This window comes from Apium graveolens, chromosome 5 (assembly GCF_009905375.1).
Source record: "Apium graveolens cultivar Ventura chromosome 5, ASM990537v1, whole genome shotgun sequence".
NCBI lineage: Eukaryota > Viridiplantae > Streptophyta > Magnoliopsida > Apiales > Apiaceae > Apium > Apium graveolens.
Window position 1 is genome coordinate 23,437,443 of NC_133651.1, and position 24,308 is coordinate 23,461,750.

The following is a 24,308-nucleotide window of genomic DNA, read 5'->3' on the forward strand; positions in this document are numbered from 1 at the left end:
AAAAAAAATTCTTGTGTATGTTCAATGAAGGTCATATAATTTTTTTTTACAATTTTTATTTAAAATTTTATAATATTTTGAATTAGTCAAAAAAATAAAAAATAATTAAATAATTAGAATTACAAAGAATGAAAAATGGAGAGAAAATGCCAACAAAGTGTTGGTGCGGTGGTTGAACTCCTGTACCCCTTGCGGGAGGTCAGGAGTTCGACTCCCGGAGCGTGCGTAATCGATTAGCAAAAAAAAAAAGAAAAATGGAGAGAAAAGAGAATAAGTGGAGATTAATGAGTGAGAAATGGAGGATGAGAATTAATGAAGGGAGAAAAGTAGAATAAATAAAATAAAAAATTTTAAAATAATATAAAAATAAAATAATCTGAAAAATTAATATAAGCAAATATGACATCATTATAAAATAATAACGTGACAATAAATGATGACACGCTCAGTTTTAGTACTGTGCAGACAACTAAACACAATTTTGTATTTACCATCAATGTTGTAATAGTTGAGATTTTGACTATAGTAGAAGAGGTGAACGGTGAACCCATGACATATGCATGGATTTAATTATATAAAACAAATAAAATAATTACATTTTTCGTCAATTATTATTTTAACATCAAATGCAACTTACAGAATAAACATCTTTCGGTTACCAACCAAACAAGCATTTCCGCGGTAAGCAGAATCGAATCAGTTTCAAAGAAACTAAAATGAGACCGAACTGATTATATTGAACATGTTATTAAGTTTTCTAAATTGGAAAACTGCATACAATTTTGAACATGTTTTTTCATTTACAAAAATATATAAATCCGTCGCTGCTTGAATTTCGACCATCATTATTTTTCACAGAAATATAGTATTTTTAGAAATCGAAAACTCGTAAGCTAGCCAATAAGCTGTGGACAATATTCATATGGCATGGCCAATGGAGCGAACATTAATTAGGCTGTTTTGGCTCGCTCAATAAAAATTTAATATTTAAAAATATAGGTATATATAAATGCCACCTCCTTTGTGTTTTGTTAATTAATTATCTATTGCCAGAGTGCACCTAGTTTGCAATTTTCTTTGGAGCACATCTGAAAACTTAATTCAAGACCCTGGGCTTCGAATTGGACTCTTGTATTGGACTTCAAAACTCCTAAATAGAAATAGCCCATTATTATATATTTTATACCTCTTACATGTTTCTATTAGCCCAGCAATTGCTGCCGCCCTTTTTCTCAGACCGTTTGAAGACAAAGTACGTCGTCTCTCTCGCTCTCTCTCTCGTGTGTGTTTGTATGTAAATATCTTTATATGTTTGTATCTATTATCTTTGCGTTTATATCAATTCTCCCATAAATGTTAACTTAACAGTAATTACTAGTTCATCACAATTTTGTTTAGTTATATTTCCAATTTTATGAGTTCAATTGTTGAACTTCTATTTGAATTGTGCAATTGCGTCCATTTAGTCCTACATTCTTTCATTGCGAGTTCCAAACTGTTAGATCATACTAGCATAGCGCTGAGAACAAAAGCATTGCGCAAGATATTTTATTATTAAGAGGAGTAACATCAGATATAAACACAATTTTATCATAAATTAGAAAGAAATAATTCACATACTTTTCCAATTTCAGATTCGTCTTGTATTTATTACAGTATTTGTTTTGTTTCAAATTTGTGTCATGCTTACGTTAATGGACTCGCCTATATCATTATGTATAAACACTATGTTGCATTTGTTATCGAATATATCTATAGGATGTATTACTATATTAGGGAGTTTTGGTCCTTAAATGATAGGGAATTCTGATTATATTAGGGAGTTTTGGCCCTCAAAAGATAGTGCATTCTGATTCGTTAGGGTTAGGCATTAACTCGTTGGATTCTTGAAGCAGTTTAATCTTAATTATACTTGAAGAAAAAATCTAGGTTAAGTAGATATTATCACTCACCTTTGTAAATTAGAGATAAAAGATTCACCTACTTTTCAGTTTTAGGTTCGTCATGTATTTATATGTATCGTTTCAAATTTGTTTTATGTTTACCTTAATCGACTCATCTATATCATTAGGGCAAGGCGCAAAATAGAACTAGCGTGTTCTTTGTTGTGTTGTTATTAAGTACGATAATTGTTTTGTGCTATGCAGTATTTTTTATTCAAAGCATTAACTTCCATTTTAGCTATCAAATGCATATGGACTATTTGTACGCCATGAATCAATGAAATTTCTTTGAATCTTGCTCATATGCCGATTCTACGAATTGTAATCTTTCTTATGTCTGTTTTGGGGATATAACTTCTTTTATTGTCCGCATGTCTTACAAAATTCAAGACCATTGTATTAGCACAGTTCAATACTAATGCATTTAACACGTGGCGATGATGGCTGTTGGCTTTCATAGGGTAATAATGCTTCTTTCGTAGATTTGGCAGGGTTTTAGGAAGTAAAACATCAGCATGCCTCCGTGCCTGGGCGTTTTCTGAATTTGGCTTCAAAACATCCACGTTAGCCTGGCCGTTTTCTGGCTTTGGTTTCAAAACATCCATGGTAGCAGTTGGATGGTTTACCACTTCAGGCAGATTATCCAATTCGGTAACATTTTTACTCTCCGCCAATGATTTAGATTTTGGGTCACTTTTCTGGCTTTGGCTTCCAGCGAAAAGCATCACCGCGCCTCCATGCCTGGCCGTTTTCTGGCTTGGGCTTCCCATGAAAAACATCATCCTTCCTCCATGCCTGGCTGTTTTCTGGCCTTGGCTTCCAATGAAAAGTATCACAGGCTTCGAACAAAAAGCATCAGTGTGCCTCCATGCCTGGCCCTTTACTGGCCTTGGCTTCAAACGAAAAGCATCGCGCCTCCACGCCTGGCCGTTCTCTGGCTTTGGCTTCCGAAGATCCTTCGTACCAGTTGGTTGGTCCAGCCTGGTAACTTTTCCATACTCCACCCCTCGTTTAAATTTCCGGTCATGATTTTCTGACTTTTGCTTAAAAACATCAACGGTAGCAGTTGGTTGTTTCACCACCTCTGACAGATGATCCAATTGGGTAATATTTTCATTCTCCACCAACAATTCAAATTTTTGGTCATGCTGATACTTTTGTCATCAATAGCTGCCGATGCATCAGCAAAAGCCTCCAAATCGTCCAAATCACCGCCATCCTCAACTTCACTAGTGCATCTTAAATAAAATGTGCCATTGCTACTTCAATTAAAATTAGTCCGTGAGCAGTTGCTTTTCACAACACTTCTAGTGTGACTGCTCGGACCTATGTTACTCCGACTCGGCTAGAAGTGTCCGACATGGATACTTGGACTCAGGAACATATTGAAAAATATACATGTTTTAGCCTAAAATAAGTGTCAAAGTTCTAGTGTCCATGTCCAAGTGTCGGGTATCCGACACGGGTACTCGAAGGTATAATGGAGAGTCCGAGTAACATAGGCCGGGACTATTCGACAATGAGTCCGAGTCACTAGTAACCTCCAAAGCCCTGGTAGTTTGATCCTTTGCATTATACAGATGCATTAAGGGAACATCAATCTCCCCAACTCCACTTGATTCCTCCTTGCATCCCTATTTCTTTTCTGCATAAACCAATTCAAAATAAAATAAATTAAAAAAATAAAAATATGACTAATTTGCACTTTGCATCCCATAACTTTGGGTGAATCTCAGTCCAGGTTTAATATTTTAAACTAAAATAGTTTGCACCCCAAAGTTTAGAAACGCCATCAATACAGATCCCTTTAATGTTTCTGACGTTAAGTCAGACGTTAACTTTATTCTAAGAGGGGTATTTCTGGTAATGCATATTTTTAAAAAGTTTATGCAAACGTAAATTACAATCTGCACCCCATATTTTATCTTGAATTTCATTTTAGGTCTATAATTTTATACTGTAAAAGTTTGCATCCCAATTTTTTTTTAAACAAAATAAAAATTTATCTAAAATAATTCTATTTTATTTTACCAAGTTTTGGTATAATTTAAAATGAAGTATAATAAGTCGAAGTATAATATTCCCTCCGCCCCACCAATTCTTTACATTGGGGGACGGGGCACGACACGCATTTTAGACTCTTATAAAAAATAATTGTGTCAATTTTTTTTAAAAAAATTATTCTAAATAAAAATATAATTTTCAAATTTTTATACAAAAAAATTTAAAAATAAATTATGAAATTATAATTTATAATAGCCTCAATTATGGGACGAGGGAGTATTATATTAAGAAAAAAGGATAAATGTTAGGTCACACAAAGGGGTTAAATATAGTGTTTATACAAACAAATCGATTTGAACACAAGTATGTAACAAAGATCAAGTATATTCAATAAACTCTGTTACAATATGAACTGTTGTTCTCTCTCAGTGATGAACAATATCACTAAGAGCTGCTAGGTTACAATATATAATCTTCTCAATAATGATAACACATATAGTGTAAATCCTAAGCTGTGTTTATATAGTACACAGTTACAAGATATATTCTAATTGATAATGATAACAGGGCTTTATTTCCAGTCATATGTCCTGAACATCCACTGTCCAACACTAGGATGTTTTTCCTGTTGCCCTGCAATCACAAAGACCACTATTGGTTAGTTTTAAGGACCTAGACTTGCTTGGATCCTTTGGCCTTTTTAAGTTTGTTAGCATTTGCAGCGGATTTAATTTCAGAGTTTATGCTAACATGTTGTTTATCAAAATTTATATCAGACTTTGCATCAGACTTTACACTAGAAGGAATTAAACTAACTTTCTTCAAAGAAGGTTTTATTTGATAATAATCATAGTACAGACTATGATATTCCTTACAAATATAAATGGAATGTCATAAACTATCACAATGAAAACAAGGATTTTGTGGTTTAAACCTAACAGACTGACTCTTAACTCCTGATCTAGGAGGTAAAGAATTTATATCTTTATTTTTCATGCAAAAAGAAGCAAGATGGTTAGAGTTTCCACAATTATAACATTTCTTTCTAGGGGCATTAGGAACAGACATATAATTATTGCTTTTATTCACACCTTCCTTTCCATTCATATTTTTCCTAGCTTCCTTTACCTTGTTCACATTTCTAATCTCTTTCAACATATGCTTAAGCTGCTTCTTTGTCATTAAGCCTATGTTTACTTCAGCTGGTTTATCCTGTTTTAATTTGTCAGAAGTTGACTTTTCTTTGACTTCTGTCCTAGGTTCTTTCATCTTTTCAGAATCAAACTTTACAGTTTTTGCTACAAACTTAACAGGATTTACCTTTGGCTTAGCAGTCTGTTTAACAACAGTTGGCTCAATTTGCACAGTTCCTTTCTCACTTTTATCATCTCCATAATCTAAGCCCTCTTTCCAGTTTCCACTACTTAGTAAATTCTGAGTTGTTCTGCCAGAGTTAGTCCAAGTTCTGATAATCTCTCTTTCCTTTTCTAAATCAGTTTTTAGAGATTCATTCAATTTTAGTACTTCATCTCTAACATACAAAGCCTCATCTCTTTCTTTCTTAGTTTGATGAAGAAAAACTAACTACTTTTCTAAATAGTCATTTCTGTTTTTAAAAACAAGATTTTCAGATGTTAATCTTTCACATGTTAAAGTCCGATCTCTATAACTAATGAACATGGTTTTAAGATATAATCTCAACTCAGTAATATCATCAGTATGAAAAGTATAAGTTGTTTGAGGTACCTTCAATTCAGCAGTTTCAGTTGTGCTATCAGCATTTGCCATCAAGGCATAGTTCACCTCATGTTCAGAATCTGAAGTGTATGTCCAGCTTTTCTTCTTTGTGACAAGTGCCTTGACTTTGTCACTTTTTCCTTTCTTGCAGTCAGGAGATATGTGGTCTCTTTCACCACAATTGTAGCATTTGATATTTGAGTTGTCTCCTCTGTCAGACTTTCCTCCTTTGCCTTTAGACTTTGTGAATCCTTTTTTATCAGAACTTCCACCTTTCCTGGAAAACTTCTTGTCCTTTCTGAATTTCCTGTAGGCTATCTTTGTGATACCCTTCACCATAAGAGCACACAGTTGCATCATCTCGGCATCAACATCCATTTCAGGTAAAGTTTCAGTTTCTGAATCATCATCATCAGAATATGATGACTCTGAATCAGACTTTATGATGAGAGCCTTTCCTTTGACCCTCTTTGAGGCAACTACTTTAGGAGATTCCTCCTCAACTTTAAAAGCAACTGTCCTTGACTTTCTTCCATATCTCTTGCTCCTTTGATCCATCTCAAATTCATAAGTCTTGAGCATACCATAAATTTCATCAAGAGTAGTTTCAGTAAGGTCATAGTTGTCTCTTATTGTAGTAGACTTCAAATCCCAATTTTCAGGAAGAGCTAAAAGGAATTTTAGATTTGAATCTTCAAGATCATATTCCTTGTACACCAGTGACAAATCATTCAAGAGTTTGACAAACCTGTCATAGAAGTCAGTTAATGACTCATCAACTTTTGAGTCAAAGTGCTCATACTCTTGAGTGAGTATAGTCCTCCTGTTCTGTTTGAATGCATCAGTTCCCTGACATCTTGTCTCCAAAGCATCCCATATCTCTTTTGCAGTCTTGCATCCAATTACCCTGTTTGACATGACGTTATCAATGGCATTATGCAGCAAATGCCTTACCCTTGCATCCTTGGCAATAGATGAGATGTATTCAACTGTGTAATCACCTTTATCCTTTGGTATGGACTTTGCTGGTTGATCAACAACTGCAACAGAGAGGTTGGTAGGCTTATATGGTCCTTCATTAATTCTGTCAAGGTATTCTGGATCTGTAGCTTCCGGAAACATAGCCATCTTCACTTTCCATATGGGATACTCAGAAGGTCTCAGTATGGGAACCCTAATAGTCTCATATCGACTGTGGGTTTGAGTTTTTTGAGTTTCTTGAGTTTTGGTGGGCTTAGTTGGGGTTTGTGTTTCTTCAGACATGATTGTTTGGATCTTTACTGTATGTGTGTTAATAGAAAGACTCTGATACCACTTGTTAGGTCACACAACACTGTAGAAGGGGGTTGAATACAGTGTTTATACAATCAAATTGATTTGAACACAAGTATGTAACAAAGATCAAGTATATTCAATAAACTCTGTTACAATATGAACTGATGTTCTCTCTCAGTGATGAACAATATCACTAAGAGCTGTTAGGTTACAATATATAATCTTCTCGATAATGATAACACATATAGTGTAAACCCTAAGCTGTGTTTATATAGTACACGGTTACAAGATATATTCTAATTGATATGAAATATAATTCTGTCTCCTAAAATATATCAATTAAATATCTTCTACAAGTCTTCTAGTCTTCTAACTCTTTCCATGCATATTTTCTATTGTTTTAGTCCAGATCTTCTCTCCTGTAAATCAGCCGCATTCCTTATCTGAAAGTCTTCCCGCACTTAAGTACTGATATGTATCTTCTGACACCTTAAGTTCTGATATTAAGTTATGACTTCAGTAAGTTCTGATTTCAGTAAGTCCTGATATATCCTGTTGTTAAGTTCTGAAAACTAAACACAAATCATATTAGACATGACATCTCAAATATATCTAACAGTAAATAATCATTAGTTAAATAAAATAAGCGTAAAGGGAATAAATAAAGCTACTCAGATTCTAATACTTGAAAATTAATTTAAACGGTCAAGATTATATAATATTTTATAATATCTACTTGTACAATACTTAAAATATATACTTAAATCCATAAATAACTTATAATTTTATGATTTGTAAATTTTATAAATAAAGTAATAATGCATTATGAAATTCTTAATCATCTTTCTCTATATTTTCTTTCCATTTCCACTTATGTTATAATTGTGAAAACAACACTGATTTAATTATTATTTTATGACTTTCGTGTGAGCCGTAAAGTTTTATAAATAATATAACCAAAATAATAAAGATTCTGCGTCAAAAAATTATATACACTACACCAAATTAACTAATGGTCCAGTTTTAAAATTCTAACATGAACATAAAAAATAATATAACTCGATTATTTTTTGATAATCTGAATACAATTTTTTTTGATAATATGAATTACAAAATTTTAGGATGCAAAGTGAGATTTGAAGAAAAAACTAGGATGCAAAGTGAGATTTGTGTTTTATCATACCATAAAGTAACAAATATTAAAATTTAACTTATTTTTTTAATCAATTTTAAATTATAAGTTGCTAATTTCAATAAATAAAAATAATTTGACATAAAATAGTTCTAATTAAATTGTCACAACATATGTACATAATACATAAGATTTCAAAAATATAAGAAGTTATGATTTTTTTTTTTATAATATGCATTTAAAAAGTTATTACTAATATTTTAGGATAGGGACATAAATATCTCTTAACATTATTTCAAATTTTAAAATTCATATTTCAAACTAAAAGATAAGTTCGGATAAGTCTAGGATTTTTATATAAATACACATTTGCAGAAAGATTTCACTCATAAAAATTTTAAACTACTTTGGGGTGACAGGTGGGAAGAGCATCACAAAATCAGATTTCACGAATGGACTTCCATCAATGGATGGTCCAAGTCTCACTCCATCATCATCAAGGTTATCCTGTACTCTCTCCGTCCAACTGGGATGTTTACGTTACTATTCGGCACGCATTTCAAGACTTCTATAAAGTATAATTTCATAATTTTTTTTGCATTTTTTTTAAAATAAAAGTTTAAACATAAAACTTTTATTTAGAAAAATAAAATTTTAAAAAATTTTATGAAACTATACTTTAAACGAACAGTGAAAAGCGTGTCGAAAATTAACATAAACAATCCAGTGGGACGGAGGAAGTATTAAATTATATTCGTGTGAAGAAATTAATTAGTACAGATTCAAAAATAGACTTTCATACATGGTCAGCTTTTTACGTGGCATTTTCAAGCGTATCACACAGTTATCATATGATAACAAGTAGACGGATAGAACTTAGCACCACATATTTGGCCAAGTTTTTTTGTAACTTGCATGAATCTTAAATTATTATGTCACTATTGTTCACCAACATTATACTCAATGATTTCTTTACCATTTTATAATTTTAATAATAAAAATGAATGAATTTCTTTTCGATGCATAGCACGGGGTAAGATACTAATTAACGTTAACGTCTGAGTTAACGTCAAAACTGTCAAAGGGATGCAAAATGTCATCGTTTTTTAAGTTTATGATGCAAACTGTTGAGGTTAAAAGTAATGGGACCAAAGTGAGCTCAGCCAAAGTTTTGGGATGTAAAGTGCTAATTAGTCTAAAAATATATAACATAACAAAATCATTTAACCCCTAGTCAAAAATTCTCCCCAGATCATTAAAAAATCTCTCCTCAAACCCCATACATAGATCGTTAGTACCCGCACAAACATATCATTAATAGAACAAAAAAAAGGACATTGTTTTAACAGACCTGACATTCTGTCAGCCACTGCTGATGACAAAACATCAAGCTTGTCCTTCTTGAGTTCAGCAGAATTGTAATCAATTAGCAAAAAAAAAGAATTGTAATTCTTAGAAACCCCATTTGGGCTAGCCCAGGGTTTCAACATGACAACTTGAATGAGTATGGATGAGCTTTAGAAGGATGAGTCCAGACTTTTTAAATAATTTTTTTAGAGACGTTACTTCCATAGTTCCATCTTTAACACCCAAACATGCGATTTTTCTTTTCGATTTGTATGTAGCTTGTTTTGGACATTTGAACTCTATTTTTTGAATATCAGTAATTTTATCTAGTAAATGGATGATGAGTTTCAACGTGGCACACCGAGCCTCTACAAAATGACTCCAGAGGTAATCCATAAATGTGTAGTCCATAAAAGTTGGTTCTTTTTTATGAATGACCTGTACGTTGATCTTATTGCCGATAAAGGATTTTGGGAATCAACACTGAAGTTATAGTAGCTTACATTAAATTGATGCCCCAGCCAGAGCAGTAACTTGAACAACTGTAAGAAGGTTAACTTCATATACTTGCTGTTGTTTTTATCATTTTAACTCAAAAGTTTTACTTTCCTGAAAACACTACTTTTATAGAAACAAGTTCTTGCTCAAATCATTTGATCTTATTATCTTTTGATACTTTATAAAGCTCATGCGTAGTTAAATAAAGAATTTGTCAGTGCTGATCTGCTTGGAATTTTTGAGATTTAGCGTTATATCTTATATAACTTTTCCAATACCATAGCTTTCTGTCTGCTTTTAGAAGCACTCAAGGTTGGATGCCTGATATGGCGAAAAATTATTAATGTTGTAGAGGATCTCGAAGGAATGGAATGAAAGTAGTTGATCAAGCTATGCTAGTTTATAGAATTTCCATAATAACGTCAAAACTATTTTTACAAAAATTGATCATTAGCTTTCTGTTTTCTTATGCATTGTAGCACTCATGAAATTGGATGTGGGTGGCAACGGAAGCACCAACCACTGCCTACTCATTAGCTCCTTACTATGAGGTATGCATTGTAACTTTCTGGTTTCATCAAGCTTTTGCTCAACAGGATTTTGTAGCTACTGCTGGCATAAACTGCTTTATATTTACTTGCACAATTCTTCTAGTAAATCTTTGGTCATGGTCCCTTAACTTTCAGTTGTCAAAAATTGGATATATATTATGTATCTTTTCTTAGTAGTAGTGGGGTAGCAAGTTAACACATCGGGATGTGAAATTTCACTTTCAATTGTCAAATAATACTCGTGTTGGATGATAGTCCCTGTTGTCCGATAGTTGTCTCGTCAATATAGACAGCTGTTCTATAATTTTATCTTGTTTTGGCTGAATAGTTCTCTATCTTTAACTCAATATTAATTTTAGGATGCAGTACTAACTTAGAAAATATTGTTTTTGCGAAATTCCTATTTTGACAAGTATATTATAACATGTCTGGTGCATTGTATTTCTGAATTACTTTAGCTGATTCCTGATTATTATCACATTATGATTGTATAACATTAGATACGTACACCGACAACTCTGGGAATATTGAAGTTTTTCTTTTAATCTCAGGTTAAAAAAAACCAAATACAGGAAATGCACCAAGGCAGATGCTAACTTACAGGCTGCAGCAGGCAGCCACGCCTACGTTTTTATTCTGAAACAGGCAGGCTTTATCCAACAATGATCTCTTCGCTATAATTAGCTATAGAAATATGATCTCATTTTATTTACGTTTTGAATGTCAGTTTGTCAAGTTTTCTGGTGGATGTTTACTTTTAATTTTGAATGAAAAATTGTTATAGTACTCGCTACACGCTACAGTCTACAGATTACAAGTTTGTCTAAATATGCATGCACCTTGCATTTAGAGCATCTCCGATGCTGTTGGCTATAATTGATCGGCTAAATTGGACCTGGATGACAATGTAAAATTTATTGCACTTGTATTGATTTTTTTTTACATAATCTCTATATTTTTTATTTATAGCATGCATTAATAATTTTTAGCTAAGAATTATTTATGGTTGGAGATGCTCTTACTGTTCGATTTTATGATAGTAATTCGGTATATGGTAGCAACCGAATTAGCGGGGTTCTAAAATTAAAATATAGTACTAGCCTGACCCGTGCGATGCATGGATTATTTTTAACAATTAAGTGATTTTTAATAATATAACTATATCTTAAAACTATTATAATTTTGATATATTTTCAATAGTTAAAAAATAAATTGAAAAACATAATAAGTTATAATAATAAATATTTTTTGATAATTTGAGGCTTGACAGGAAATAAATAATATAATATAATATATTGTTCACGGGACTCGAGTCATGAACCTATAGAAATTGTTAAAATAAAAAATATAAAAATTTAAATATAATAATCTGTTGGGGTTCGAATCATGGATCTATGAAAGCGGTTTAAATATTAATATAATATTATTTTATTATTGCATCCGGCGGTTCCCATTTATCCGACGATTATTATTTATCGTGCCAAATAACTGTACAGAACAACCGACTACTAAACAAAATGTGTTCTGCTTATAATAGTATAATATAAATATAGATAGATACATCCGGGTAAATAAATACTATACGAATGAGATAAAAACCTGTTTTAATTTATCGAGGTTAAATATATACTATTTCCATTAGGATGTGATCAAAAATTTATATTGAAAATATTAATTTATCATAGATAACTTACTTATCAATTATTAATTTATTTGGGATTTTACTTAGTTGTTATTGCCTTTTTACATTTGTTATTTGTTCGAAATAATTATAAATGACCGAAGAAGTGCCGGTTCCATGAAATTTTCCTAAAGTTAAAGGACTATTTGACTGTTTGCCATTGTTCCGGTATGCTTTTGTTCAAAGTGTCGAGGAAAAACGTTGTGCTGAATAGGTAGACAGAATTGGTTTATAAAATAAATTGATAAATAAATTTAATTTTGAAATTAAAAATTTGTTATTGTAGGATATGATTTTCCTAAATTCGTAATTTTGTATGAATAATTTTTTTTATTTATTATATATTTGTTAATACGTGCATCGAGAAAAATTAAGTGGATAAATAACCTAATGAGTTTTGAATTTGATTTTCGATTCAGCCTACATTTATTAATGACAAGGCATGTAAATGTATTTAGTCAAAAAAATAGTTCAAATTATAATATCTAACCACATGCATCTACTTGCATCTTATGGATTACATTTACTTCTTATCTACAAAAATGTTTTTACACAATGTGGATTGTCTTAAAGATATGATTATCATTAAATCTTTATTACATGTATCTTGTGTTGATTTTCGTTTCGTGGATCCTCACAGATATTAATAGTAATGTTACTTGTTATCTACAAATCAAATTTTACAATTAAAAACAAAGAAAATTGTTATCTACAAACAAAATTTTCCAATTAAAACAAAGAAAATAATCTCTAACATTGACTCGAAAGATGTGCATTCATGAAAAGAAAATGCAAATACCATCCGGGCCAATTGTAAATATGTGTAAAACCCAGGGTCATTTTTAAAAGCAGGTTCTTATATATAGGGCGACATGAAGCTTGGTCTCCAAGTACTTTCAGACAGACAAGTAAAATAGCAAGTACTTCTGTTCTGTTTTATATTTTGAGTGTGTGCGTGCGCTTGTGTTCGTGTGTGTGATTAAAAAAGGGTTTTCTAGTTGTTGTTAATTCAATTTAGTAACAATGTATTTCGATCCGATTTCGAGTTGTTCGATTCCTGCTGCTTCAAATGCCAATAACTTGACTGAGAAAAAGCCGGTAATATATTTTGTATTACTAATAATTTAAATTACATAATCATTAATTTTAATGTCGTGATTTGATTAAACTGAATTGTTTTTTTGGATGCAAAGGGAAACAATGATGCTGAATTCGAGAAGGACAAGCCTGATGTTGGTTGTCAGCAGGGGCTATTAGAAGGTAAAAAAATGTCTTTGTTTTTTTGTTCGATTAATTATATGTTTGTTCGAATACTAATGATTTTATTACGTTATGTTATTTATTTTTATTGTTTGGTTTTGATTTTATTTCGAATTGGTTTATGCAGTCAAGGAGGGGTGCGAGGAGGAACCGTGCGGAGATGGAGTGATTGATGTTCCCCCAATGCATGCGCCTAATGGGAGGGATAATGCTACAGGGGCTTTAGAGGTCACTAGTGACTTGGATTTATCGTCGAATAGTCCAAGCAGTCACATTGAAAGTGTTGTGGAAAGCATCTGCTCAGGGACTAATCTGAGTGGAAGTAGCAATAGTTCATTTTTTTTGATTGAGGATGGTGGTGAGTTGGATGATTGGGAGACTCTTGCTGATGCATTGGCAGCTGCTGATGACAACAAAGATCAGCAGGACCCAAAATCTGAATCGTTTGCGGAAAAAGAAAATGTTACCCAATTGGATTACCTGCCAGAAGTGGTGAAACAACCAGCTGTTACTGTTGATGTTTTGAAGCAGCAGTCAGATAATTGTGACCGGGAATTTAAATCAGGGGTGGAGAAGGGAAAGGTTGCCAGATCGGACCAACCAACTGCTACGAAGGATGTTCGGAATCCAAGGCCAGGATACGGCCAGGAATGGAGGAACGGAGATGCTTTTCACGGGAAACCAAGGCCATTAAATGGCCAGGCATGGAGGCGCCATGCTTTTCGCTGGAAGCCAAAGCCAGCAAAGTGTGAGCCAAAATCATTGGTGGAGGGTGAAAATGGTACCCAATTGGATCATCTGCCTAAAGTGGTGAACCAACCAATTGCTACCATGGATGTTTTGAACAATGGGGGTACAACATTGGGCTGTAAGAATTTTGTGTCACCTCCATCTTCATGTCCCATATGCTGTGAGGATCTGGATCGCACAGATTCAAGTTTCTTCCCTTGTTCATGTGGGTTCCAGCTTTGCCTTTTCTGTCACAAAAGGATTCTCGAGGAGGATGGTCGCTGTCCAGGGTGCAGGAAGCATTATGATAACTGTCCAGTTTGAAGAAAATTCAAACTGTTTGTAGCTTGAGATGCTTAAGCTCCTGTTGTTTGAGGTGGTCTGTATATTGATATAGTGTGCTGATGTATCTGAAATATTTGTTGGTAATAAATAAAGCGGTAAACATTTAGTATATTCAGGTTTATGCGAATATGTTTGGTTGTTTGATTCATACATGAACTTCAAAACTCAAACAGATAATTAAGCATAATGTTTTAGGCTTTGATTATTCACTCAATTGCCTATAATCACATTTGCATACTAGACACTTTTAAATGGAATTTCGTTAAAGTTGCTTTAGCAAGAGCTGTTAAGTGACTTGAATCTGTTAACAAATTTGCTTCTGTAAGGAATAACCTACCATAAGAACTGATGCAAGAGACGAATTTAAATCTATTAATTAGATTATAGGGTAGTTATTGGGCCACTGACCCAGGTTATCAGATCAGATGCAAGAGACTAATGTAAATCTGTCAGACTGTCAGATGTAACATCTCAGAAATGAAGTCTTCAAGGACACTGAGTAACTGTTTTATGTTTATGGTAAGTCGCTTTGGGAAGTGTCTTCTTTTTGATGTTTTAATAACATCTTCGAGATAGAATTGGATTACAATATTTCAAATGCTTTATGAATTAATTGGCTTGTTTCACTTGTACCGGAATTACAAAATAAGTTTTGCATTAAACAAGCTTAGGAAACATGCTTGTCAACTATTCTGTTATACTATTTTCTAGTTTTGAATGTTTGACATTTTGAGTGGTCGATAGTAATTAATCTGGAAATTTTGTGAAACTAAATTCTAGGTCCATGGACTTCAAATTGTTATTTGTAAGATTTTGATAATATGAGAATTGTTTTGCAGTTCACTAATATTGTCTAACTCCGTAAATTTAAGTACATCTTATTAATCTTTTGGTTTTTCTGCTTTGCAGTAACACTTCAGGTACAGGCACTTTTAACTTGCAGGAATTGTAGGAAGAAAAGTACCAGCAGCAAAAGTTTCTTAAAATCAGTGATTTTTTCTGCTTATATGTTGAAGATCATCGTTGGTGAATGCTGTCCTCCAAAGCTTTGCAAACAAAAGAATGAGTATATACTATATAGCTGTAAATTTAATCCCTACTCATTTTGCCTAGTTTACCTTTTCGATCAGTTGCTAACCTAATTCTGGGAGCATCAAATTCCACCTATCGACCTATCTTGTGACATTTTAAACTCAAAGAAGCTAATTCAAACTGTTTTCAAATTATCTTGTGGGGGTCTTATCTTACCTGAAAGTTTCTTCATGCCTTGAATTCTAAGCCCTTCTATTTTTTGCAGTATTGCTTGCATATTGTAGCTGTTACTGGTTAAGTAAATGGATCTGTCATTAGATTATATATTCCGTTTTTGTAATGTTAGCTTTCTATTTAACCTTTAACTGTGTGCTCAAAGTTGCTGTTCTTGTACATCACTTTCCTTTTTGTGATCAAACTGTATCTCATCAGGTATTCGCTTACTTTTTCCGTGCTTGTTACAGATTTTCTTCAACGATGATGCTATTGACTGATTTTTGCAGCTGGTACCACCCAAGCTTTAATCATGATTCCTGCCAACATGAATTCTGACACATAAAGCCAGTAACAATGTCTTTTGTTTAGATATTGAGTTCTTCGATTCCTGCTGCTGCAAATGCCAAGTACTTGGCAGAGAAAAAGCAGGAAACATTTATAAATTGTTTTATTAATTTAAATCCGTTAATAATTAATTTTAATGCCGTGATTTGATTACTGAACTCAAGAATGACAAGCTTGATGTTGTCGTCAGCAGTAGGTGTTTTAAAATACTGTCCTTTTTTGTTCTATTAATTATATGTTTGTGCGTGTACTAATGAACTATGCATGGGGTTTAGGGAGAGATTTTTCGATGATCCTCGGAGAATCTTTTGACTAGGGTTTAAAAGATTTTGTGAATAGGGTTTAAATGATTTTGTTATGTTATTTACTTATCTTGATTGTTTGGTTTTGATTTTATTTCGAATTGGTTTATGCAAAAAAGAACGAGGGGTGCAAGGTAAAATAGAGTGGAGGTGGGCAGATCGATGTTCCCTCAATACATCCGTGTAATGGGCGGGATCAGGCTACCAGGCTTTGGAGGTTACTAGTGACTTGGATTTATCGTCAAAGTCCCAGCAGTCACATTGGAAGTGTTGTGGAAAGCATCTGCCCAGGGACTAATTTGAGTGGAAGTAGCAATAGTACAGTTTTTTAAATTAACATTAGTGAAGTTGAGGATGGTGGTGAGTTGGATGATTGGGAGGCTCTGGCTGATGCATTGGCAGCTACTGATGACAAGAAGGATGAGCATGACCAAAAATTAGAATTGTTGGCGGAGAATGAAAATGTTACCAATTGGATTATCTGCCAGAAGTGGTGAAACAACCAACTGCTACCGTTGATGTTTTGAAGCAAAAGTTAGGAAATGGTGACCGGAAATTTAAATCAGGGGTAGAGAATGGATAGGTTTCCAGATCGGATCAACCAACTGCTACGAAGGACGTTCGGAAGCCAAGGCCAGGAAATGGCCAGGCATGGAGAGACGGAGATGCTTTTCATGGGAAGTCAAGGCCAGAAAATGGCCAGGCATGGAGGCTTGATGCTTTTAGCTGGAAGCCAAAGCCAGCAAGTGTGACCCATAATCTAAATCATTGGTGGAGGGTAAAAATAGTACCCCAATTGGATCATCTGCCTAAAGTGGTGAACCAACCAACTGCTGCCATGGATGTTTTGAACAATGGGGGTACAACATTGGGCTGTAAGAATTTTGTGCCGCCTCCATCTTCATGTCCCATATGCTGTGAGGACCTGGATAGCACAGATTCAAGTTTCTTCCCTTGTTCATGTGGGTTCCAGCTTTGCCTTTTCTGTCACATAAGGATTCTCAAGTACCATGGTGCCTGTCCAGGGTGCAGGAAGCATTATGATAACTGTCCAGTTTGAAGAAAATTCAAACTGATTGTAGCATGTGATGCTAAAGCTCCCTTTGTTTGAGGTGGTCTGCATATTGATATATTGCTCATGGTGATGTATCTGAAATATTGGTATGGTAGGTAACAAATAAAGCGGTAAACATTAGGTACATTCAGGTTTATGCAGATATGTCTGGTTGTTTGATTTATACATGAACTTCAGAACCCGAACAGATAATTAAGCCTAATGTTTGTAGTCTTTGCTTATTCACTCAGTCTCCTGCAATCACATTTGCATACTAGACAGTGTCAAATGGAATTTCTTTAAAGTTGCTTTAGCAGACAGGAGCTTTTAAGTGACTTGAATCTGTTAAAAATTTGCTTCTGTTAGCAATAACCTGCCTTAATAATTGAGTTAAATACATAAATTCGTTAATCCAGTAATGACCAAAATACCTGAAAATTTCAATTAATCCATAAAGAATTCTAGTCTGTATACCGTGAGGTTGAGAACTGTGCTACTTTTGTAAAATGAGATTATGCGAAAATATTAAAAACCATATGCTAGAGTATTGTTTCGCCAATGTATGCATGTCCTTTAGGTATGTACTGTAGTTAAGTGGCCTTGTATTCGGAAAATCAATGAATTACATGTGCAGTAATCTAGTCATTAGATTATAGGGTAGTTATAGGGTACCCCCAGGAAGTAAACTTCCTGGCTCTCCCACTGACCCAGGTTATCAGATGCAAGAGACGAATGTAGATCTGTCAGACTGTCAGATGTAACATCTCAAAAGTAAAGTTTATAAGGATACCATGTATGGTAACTGGTAAGTCAGTTTGGGAAGTGTCTTCTTTTTGATGTATTGATCACATCTTCGATATAGAATTGGATTACAACATTTCAAAAGCTTTATATGTTAATTGGCTTGTTTCACTTGTACCAGAATTACTAAATATGTTTTGTATTGAACAAGCTTAGGAAACATGCTTGTCAACTATTCTGTTATACTATTTTGCAGTTTGAATGTTTGACATTTTGAGTTGTCGATAGTAGTTAATCTGGAAATGTTTTGTCAAACTAATTCCTACGTACATGGACTTCAAATAATATTTTGTAAGATTTTGATAGTATGAGGATTGTATTGCAATTTGCAGTTCACTAATATGATCTAACTCTGTAAATGTGAGTATGTGTTAGCAATCTTTTCATTTTTCTGCTTTGCAGTAATACTTCAGGTTCAGGCACTTTTGACTTGCAGGAATTGTAGGAAGAGAAGTACCAGCAGCAAAAGTTTCTTAAAATTTGTGATATTTTCTGCTTTTATGTTTAAAATTATCATTGGTGAATGCTGCCCTCCATAGCTTTACGAACAAAAGAAGGGGTATATAGTTGTAAAATTATACCTACCAATTTTGCCTAATTTACCTTTTCGATCAGTTCCTAACCTAATTCTGGGAGCATCAAATTCCACATGTCGACTTGTCTTTTGACATTTTGAATTCAAAGAAGCTACTGCAAACTGTTTTCAAATTATTTTGTGGCGGGCCTATCTTACCTGGAAGTTCCTCCAGACCTTGAACTCCTAACTCAATTTTTTTTTTGTAGTATGCCACTTACAAAAAGTGACTCTAGCAGTTGCCTTAACATTACAGAAGTTGGGTTGCTCACATATTGTAGTTGTTATTGGTTAAGTAAATGGTTGTGGTATCTGTCAGATTATAGATTCCGTTTTTTTGTGAAATTAGCTTTCAATTTAACCTTTTATTGTGTGCTCAAAGTTGCTGTTCTTGTACAGCACTTTCCTTTTTGTGATCAAACTGCATCTCACCACATATGTGCTAAGTTTTCTCGTGCCTGTTACAGATTTACTTCAACGATGATGCTATTGACTAATTTTGGCAGCTGGTACCACCTAAGCTTTTATCATGATTCCTGCCAACATGAATTCTGACACATAAACGGTATTAGATGTAGCGTGTTCTTTATTTAAGCAGCTATGCATTAGGTTCTGCTAAGAGAACTAAGATTTTTCTATTTTTTGCAGTTTGGTCTTAATTAATTACTGAAAACTGCTTCTACTGCTCTGATGATTAACATTATTATCTTGTCAAATGTTGTGAGGTCATAAGCTCTCAAAATTTTAGGCATTCAAGGATAATGAGCAAAATATGATGAACTATGGATGCATCTGCAGAATGTAATGAGGTTGGCGTATTTAGTGTGCAGAACTGATCACAGTTTAAGTGGCTGCACTTCTGGAACTTAGAAGAGGTATTTTGAACATATTTCTGCCCGCATATTTGTATTAGTAGCTTTATGTTATGCTCTCAGGCTCCGGTCAGTTACTGATATCTTGCATTATATGACTTATCAAAAACAATAATTAAGGTCATCCTTGTCTCTTTTGTTCAGTTGTCATCGCCCCTTCTTTTATGTGGTTTCCTTTTATGGATTTGTGATAATGCATAATGCTCCCTCCTCTTTAATTGAATGGAGCATTAACTACTCTCTCCAAAGAAAATATGTAGTGACCAGTTATCTATTACCTACCCAGTCTGGTCCTTCTCTCATCGTTGTTTTGGTCGGACTGCATTTATAGCAGTATTCCTAGATATCCATACGACACGTTGGTATGATCCTACTTAAAAATTATTGAAGCTAGTTATCTCTTAAATGTTACTGCTTACTAGTTTGTGTGGACGACCCTATCTGACTGGGTAAACAGAATATGGTGAAGATTAGACGCTTCTGCTAAAATTTGTTGGTACATGGCCTAATTTGTGATGGGGTTATTTGTAGTGTTGTAGACCTTGAAGGTGGCTCCCCCTTTTCACTTGCGAATGATCCAAAACTTTTGAACACAGGACTTAATGCTGCGATTTTTTTCCAAAAGAAAACCTCTGGGCCCTTGCACCACCTAGTGAAGCCTATTGGTCGATGTTAGCATTATTAAGTGGTCATAGTTACTTAGCATGTACACAGTTTAAAGTGCTGCCTTATGCTAGAATAGTTATTCCTAACATCAATCAAGATATTAGTATCATATGGATTCTTTGTTTTTTTGATGCTACTCCGAGATTAGTGAATTCAATATGACATATTAGAGTTCTGATTGTGCTACTACCAGTCTAGCAAAGAGATGTCCTGGCTGTCTAGAACGGAGGGATTAGTAATTACTTTTCTTAATAAACCGGAAAAACAGTGGGGAATAGAAATATTATATCTGTGAAATTTTTGAGATTTGTTCTTGCATAGAGGTCTAAAACTACTGCAAAAAAGGCTGAGGTTTTGTTCTTGCATTTATAACAAATTTTTGGCAGAACCATACATATGAAAACTTATTCATCAACTCTAGCTCTGTAAGGGTGTAGGAATTAGGAAATTTGCTAATGGGAGATATACTGAGCAAGGCAAGATATTGATTTATGTTGCTCAGGCAATTTTTTCCACAGGTTAGCAACTGTGGATCCATCAGAAAATACATGTTTTCCCAGCTTCCCTTCCCCTTGCCATTTTTGTAATGCTTTCTCTAGCGTCTCAACCTCAAGCTTCTCCTTTATGACTTCAAATTTCTTATTTGGAAGCTCCTCCACCTCAGCCCAGAAACTCGAGCTCGATATTGACCTAAATTCTGTCTTGGAAGCATGTTCAGACCATCTTTGGGTAAATTTGTAGCGTCTCGGTCTGCCTTTTTTCATGTAGGTACCACTTTCATTCTTCGAGTGTCTATAGTAGTTGGCAATATCGAGGGGTTCAACAAGCTGCCGAAACTGTGTTCCTAGCATTATCCAGTTTTGGCGGCTCTCAAATTCATCTGGAAGTTCATAATTCTGCACCAAGTCAATAATCTCATCCCATATGCCGGATAACTCAATCCTCTTAATGTTGGCTTTAAAATCGATTGTGTTGTCTTGAAGTTTAAAGGTATCATAGTAGTTCATGTTGCACCCTTCACATTCAATCTGGTATGCTTCTATTTCCTTTAATCCCTCTGCAATGGTGACCTCATACTTATCAATACTGCTTTCATTTTTCTTTTTTTGATCCTCGAATTCACCAGCAGCCCGAAGGCATAGCCTGGCTCTTGCGTTCTGGTAAATCAGTAATATACATAAATTATTAATATGCTTATCTAGCCATGCTTGGAAGAAATATAAATTAATTTAGAACAAGACCTTGCTGCAAGAGTGCAAGGTTGTAATTACTTGTGAAATACTTTTTTGAGAAATAAAAGCATTTATACTGAAAATTATGACATTGAGAATTGAGGAGATAAAACTAACCAGGCCAAGGTCACTCAGAGCCATTTCTGTTGAATCCTTATTTAAGGTATCACCAACAGAGGATAGGGGGAGATTTTGCAGGTGGTTCAAGCAGATTAGGTTTTTGATTGTCAAGCTTTCTTGCAACCCCTTTTCATAAGACATATGTTCATGTAAGCTTTTCAAAGCAATTTCCACATCTTGGGCTTCACTATCTAACTGAGAACTATAGAATAACATTTGCAGAACAGCGTTAGAATTTTCAACAACCACCAATTTTCCATTCCCACTGCAAAAGATATATTTCCCAAAGGGCTTGTAAGGGCTAAGTTCAATATAAGTAGATAAAGTTTCTAATAGCATGTTTGGGCATCCCATCAAGGTGCTTGCATCATAGCTCGCAACAGATGATGCATTTTTCATGACTTCCCTGAAAAGCACTTGAGCTTGGAGTAAGTCATTTGGATGAATTGCAGGTTTATAATTCTTGAAGATATTGAGAACTTTTTGCAGTTCTCCTTCTATATGTGTGACAGGAGCAAGCAATATCCGCGGAACGATGTCATGCTTCATGACAAAATGTGTGAAGTTTCTTGACCAGTTCTCTCGTTTGATAGCGTGTCCAAAAATCTTGTCACCGGTAAGTGGGGATCCAAACGTTAGACAACGAAATGGAATTTGATCACCTTCTGTTTGATTAGCATTTTCCAAGAACCATAGGGTTGCAAAGATAGCAATCGGACCTCCTGACGAATGCCCTGCAAATACGATTTGTTTCCCCTTCTTACGATCTTTTTCCACCTGAAATCACGTTAAGCTTACTGAGTATCATGTTCGTTGAGAACTCACTAGTTAGCAGATATTGAGGCCAGAAACAACTGCTACATGGCCTTTGTCAAGAAAACATGAGTGAATAAAAGTGTACTGAACTATGTTATTTGTTACCTCAATTTTGAGTGTCTTATGGAGGATTTTGTATCTTTCAGCAAATGCTGCGTTCACCTGAGCAGTCTTATTAGGGCCGATACTTCTCATGGACCGGAACATTTCAAGATCAATATCTTCTTCTCCAAAAGATTTATGCTTGAAGACTTCATTTACAGACCATGATCCTGCAAATGCAAACACAACATCTGGTGATCCTCGAATTTTACTACGAAGATAATGTTTTCCGGAAAGCTTATGGGCTTTCATGGATTCAGAACAGGCTCTGTTGATAAGATCATCCGCCATGCCTATCCCTCCTTCAATCATGTTGTCCTCCATTTTACTACAATATTCCTTTCTTACGCAAGCAGGTACTTGAAATTTTTCTTTAATGTTCAAGTGTCTCTTATGTTGATGATAGCAGTGGATAATTTTATAGATGAAGCTGGTTACTTCTTTGTTACTAAATCACCCTTACTGATGTGGATTTAGGTTGTTGCCTTGTTGGTCTATTTAGTCATTGTACAAGTCTACTTGACTTTGGGCATATTGTGTATGTTAGGTGGTTTTGTTAGTTCAAGGAAACTAGGAAGAATATACTACACAACTTCTTGTGTACTTTATGAGGAATTATTCTAAGTTTACTTTGGCCACTGTCTTGACAACTTGCCCTTTGTTTTAGATTCTCCATTGTACATTCCTCTATTTATTCTCTTCTTTAATATGTGAATGGGATAATCTATGCTCATCACCATGAAAGACTTTTCATACTCTTTTGTGGTAGGATTTGTTTTACACGCATAGACAGACACCTTTGGATCTTTTTTAGCAACACGCTGAAGAATATCAAGTTCAATGTGACATTTACACTTGATATAAACAATTTATGACGTAAGAATGTGATGAATTGGTAATTTATGGATAAAAATATAGTGAAGGAAAAAAAAGATGTAAGAAAGATTAATGGAAGATCGGATAATGTAAAGTTTTAAATGAAAAGAATTTTGAATGACCGGAAAAATTGCTACAACTGTGTTCAGTCAGCTGAGTCAGAATTCTATAATGCAATTATCGATGTATTTGCAGTAGAACCAAGGAGATGACCGGCCATCAGTTACAGCTATGTGAGGTTGTTGGGGACCTTTTAGACTTCTATTTTGCCATTGTTTACTGTGCAAGAAGTGATACCTGCAGCCGCTCCTTAAAAATGGTAGAAGAAATGTATTGACTGTTACATTTCTCCCTGTTCTTTTTCTGTGAAGTTAATAATGAAAGCAAATGAATTTGAGGTTTTTGGAAGATTTTGATATCTGTCTTTCTGGTGCAGTACATAATCGAGTCTTTAACATTTACAGCAGTAGCGCTTTATCCAATCAGTAGTTTTAAATAAATTAATTTCAGAAAATTAAAAAAATAGATCTTTTGTTAGGCTCCAATCAGTTATTGTTGGCTTCTTATATTCATAGATCTTACTCCACCTAGGGAGCATTTCCGTTCTTGTGTCTTCTGTTCAGTCGCTCGTGTCCTTTTGTGGTCTTAATGTGACGGTGATCTGTTCTCCCCCCTCTTCAAGTTTAGCAACACCTCTTGATAGAAAAAAAAATATACTGATCAGTTATGTACTTTCTCCCTAGTCCGGTCTCTCTCTTTTTGTTGCTAAGTTTGTTAATATATACTTTTAGTAAGATC

General features: G+C 34.3%; 2 protein-coding genes and 1 long non-coding RNA gene across 6 annotated transcripts; 2 read left to right on the forward strand and 1 right to left on the reverse strand.

Moving 5' to 3' along the window:
* Nucleotides 1-1,134: 1,134 nt before the first annotated feature.
* On the forward strand, nucleotides 1,135-11,341 carry LOC141723665 (uncharacterized). 4 transcript variants are annotated; one of them, XR_012576334.1, is made up of 5 exons: nucleotides 1,135-1,252; nucleotides 2,426-2,594; nucleotides 8,511-9,990; nucleotides 10,416-10,487; nucleotides 11,039-11,341. It is a non-coding gene; the product is annotated as an uncharacterized LOC141723665 (long non-coding RNA). The 4 variants fall into 4 exon arrangements; XR_012576335.1 differs by lacking the exon at nucleotides 2,426-2,594 and adding an exon at nucleotides 7,364-7,494 and having other exon boundaries at nucleotides 1,154-1,252; XR_012576333.1 differs by lacking the exon at nucleotides 2,426-2,594 and adding an exon at nucleotides 7,364-7,478 and having other exon boundaries at nucleotides 1,158-1,252.
* Nucleotides 11,342-13,083: 1,742 nt separating this feature from the next.
* LOC141661844 (uncharacterized) lies at nucleotides 13,084-14,590 on the forward strand. Its single transcript, XM_074468853.1, has 3 exons — nucleotides 13,084-13,266; nucleotides 13,362-13,428; nucleotides 13,556-14,590. Exons 1-3 carry the CDS (start codon nucleotides 13,192-13,194, stop codon nucleotides 14,479-14,481), a joined length of 1,068 nt encoding a protein of 355 aa, XP_074324954.1. The 5' UTR covers nucleotides 13,084-13,191; the 3' UTR covers nucleotides 14,482-14,590.
* Nucleotides 14,591-20,613: 6,023 nt separating this feature from the next.
* LOC141723670 (protein EDS1B-like) lies at nucleotides 20,614-23,038 on the reverse strand. The gene is made up of 3 exons (XM_074525527.1): nucleotides 22,638-23,038; nucleotides 21,714-22,493; nucleotides 20,614-21,521 (listed from the first exon to the last, which is right to left on the reverse strand). The coding sequence occupies exons 1-3, from the start codon at nucleotides 22,956-22,958 to the stop codon at nucleotides 20,817-20,819; spliced, it is 1,806 nt and encodes a 601-aa protein (XP_074381628.1). The 5' UTR covers nucleotides 22,959-23,038; the 3' UTR covers nucleotides 20,614-20,816.
* Between the last annotated feature and the right edge of the window lie 1,270 nt (nucleotides 23,039-24,308).

Excerpts from the sequence above, each read along its gene's own strand:
- LOC141661844 (XM_074468853.1), top strand. The coding sequence starts at position 13,192 with ATGTATTTCGATCCGATTTCGAGTTGTTCGATTCCTGCTGCTTCAAAT. Across the intron at positions 13,267-13,361 it reads ACTTGACTGAGAAAAAGCCG|GGAAACAATGATGCTGAATT; the intron begins GTAATATATTTT and ends TTGGATGCAAAG. Across the intron at positions 13,429-13,555 it reads TCAGCAGGGGCTATTAGAAG|TCAAGGAGGGGTGCGAGGAG; the intron begins GTAAAAAAATGT and ends TGGTTTATGCAG.
- LOC141723670 (XM_074525527.1), bottom strand. The coding sequence starts at position 22,958 with ATGGAGGACAACATGATTGAAGGAGGGATAGGCATGGCGGATGATCTT. Across the intron at positions 22,494-22,637 it reads ATAAGACACTCAAAATTGAG|GTGGAAAAAGATCGTAAGAA; the intron begins GTAACAAATAAC and ends ACGTGATTTCAG. Across the intron at positions 21,522-21,713 it reads CTCTGAGTGACCTTGGCCTG|AACGCAAGAGCCAGGCTATG; the intron begins GTTAGTTTTATC and ends CTGATTTACCAG.